The sequence below is a fragment of the Haplochromis burtoni genome, unplaced genomic scaffold (genome assembly GCF_018398535.1).
Source record: "Haplochromis burtoni strain Fernald_Lab_line unplaced genomic scaffold, NCSU_Asbu1 Contig_3606, whole genome shotgun sequence".
In the NCBI taxonomy this organism is placed as follows: domain Eukaryota; kingdom Metazoa; phylum Chordata; class Actinopteri; order Cichliformes; family Cichlidae; genus Haplochromis; species Haplochromis burtoni.
The window spans coordinates 1-1,500 of record NW_024585967.1 but is presented as its reverse complement, the minus strand read 5'-3'; the positions used below and the strand labels follow the sequence as shown (position 1 = coordinate 1,500).

The window sequence follows — 1,500 nt, the reverse complement described above, 5'->3', positions numbered from 1 at the left end:
ACCTTTGACCTCTGCCTCATCTCTCTGCAGGACACGGAACAGAAGAAGAGTGGGAACTATTTCTTCCTGGACGACTAAGACCCACCTGACCAAAGGCGACTACCCAGCCGCATCTTGGAGCCGGCGCACGCTCAAGCGTTATAACCTCAACATTTCATGGCCGGCCTGCCAAACAGCAGACATATTAAAACTTTAAATAAAAAAACATTTAAGAAAAACAAAGAAACATCAGCCTATATGTACCGGACTGCATTCAATAGCCAGCAATGTTGTGAAGTGTTTAAAAATAAAGTGCATTGCGTTGTGTGTGTGTGTGCGTCAGGCTGAACACGCTCGGCTGAATTCAGAGGCAGCGAGAATATTTTAACACCTATACATTTACAATCAGAATAAACTGATGCTTCCTGAACCAGGAATGCTCCGTGTGTGTCTTTGTTTGTAAACACCTTACAGACTCGAGGCTAACAACTCAATTCAAGTTTTATTCACAAAAAAAGATAAAGACGCTACAACAACACAGAGGAAACCCCCACAATCATATCACCACAAACGCTTTGTGACAATGGGAAGGAAAAACTCCCTTTTAACAGGAAGAGACCAGCAGGCTTGGGGAGGGACAGCCATCTGCTGTGACCATTTGAGGGTGAGGAGAGGAACAGAGTGACAACTATTCAGACTGTGCTAGACACCCACATTTAGATTCACTAGTTTACCAAACCAGTCACTGCAAGTCTTTAGACTGGAAGTAAACCAGAGTACCCAGACACACCCCAGGATTTGAGCCTTGTTGGTGTGAGGCAGCAGTGCTAACTGTGCAGACACCTAGGAGCTGAAATATGGTTTAAAAGCATTTTCATGAACTCTACACGCTTTAGATCAGAGGTGATCAATCAATTCTACAAAGGGGCCACATGAGAAGCTGGGACTGTTGTGGAGGGCCTCACCAATAAGCTGGACTGTTTTTTGTTTTTTTGATAGTTGCAATTTACAGACGTTCCCTAAACACATCACGTTTTAGTCACGGAGAAAGGGCAGCTATAAATAAACAACTAGTGTATGCCTGTTACTGCACATGGTGTGCAGAGACCGTCATGTTTGTTTCATGTTAACCGGATGATGTTATGATACATATCATCCTGCTTCCACTGGGTGGCGCTGTAACTGTGACCTGTTATTGGCATGTTGAGGTCTCCAGAGTAGAGATTAAACAATGTGTGGGGTTATTTCAGCGTTTATTGTGACGGCATGCAGTCAGTGGCCTCAGGGTGGATTCAAAGCAGGCCTCTGAGTTAGCCTTGTGGCAGACAGAGAAAAGGAAATGGTAATGTTTGCGGTGACTTCCTCCTTGACTTATCACTGTCACAAGAATTTCAGAAAACTTGGCATTGAGGTTATGGTCACTGAGATTTTTAGTATGAAACTCCTACGTTCCCTTGTTCTCAAGTTGAGCCTGCCCAAAAGTGACATTGAGCTAAGCTTTTCAAAACAAGGTAGTTAATC

The 1,500-nt window shown here is 43.9% G+C and overlaps 1 protein-coding gene across 1 annotated transcript in view; it reads left to right on the top strand.

The window, feature by feature from the left end:
- Positions 1 to 409, top strand: part of LOC102303565 (ABC transporter E family member 1) — a gene marked incomplete at its 5' end in the record, with an annotated part of 5,240 nt that extends 4,831 nt beyond the window's left edge. Inside the window, one exon of the mRNA XM_042217901.1 lies at positions 31 to 409. Within this exon, the coding sequence (XP_042073835.1) occupies positions 31 to 78 (48 nt within the window). The remainder of the gene's footprint in view (positions 1 to 30) is intronic.
- Positions 410 to 1,500: the final 1,091 nt, after the last annotated feature.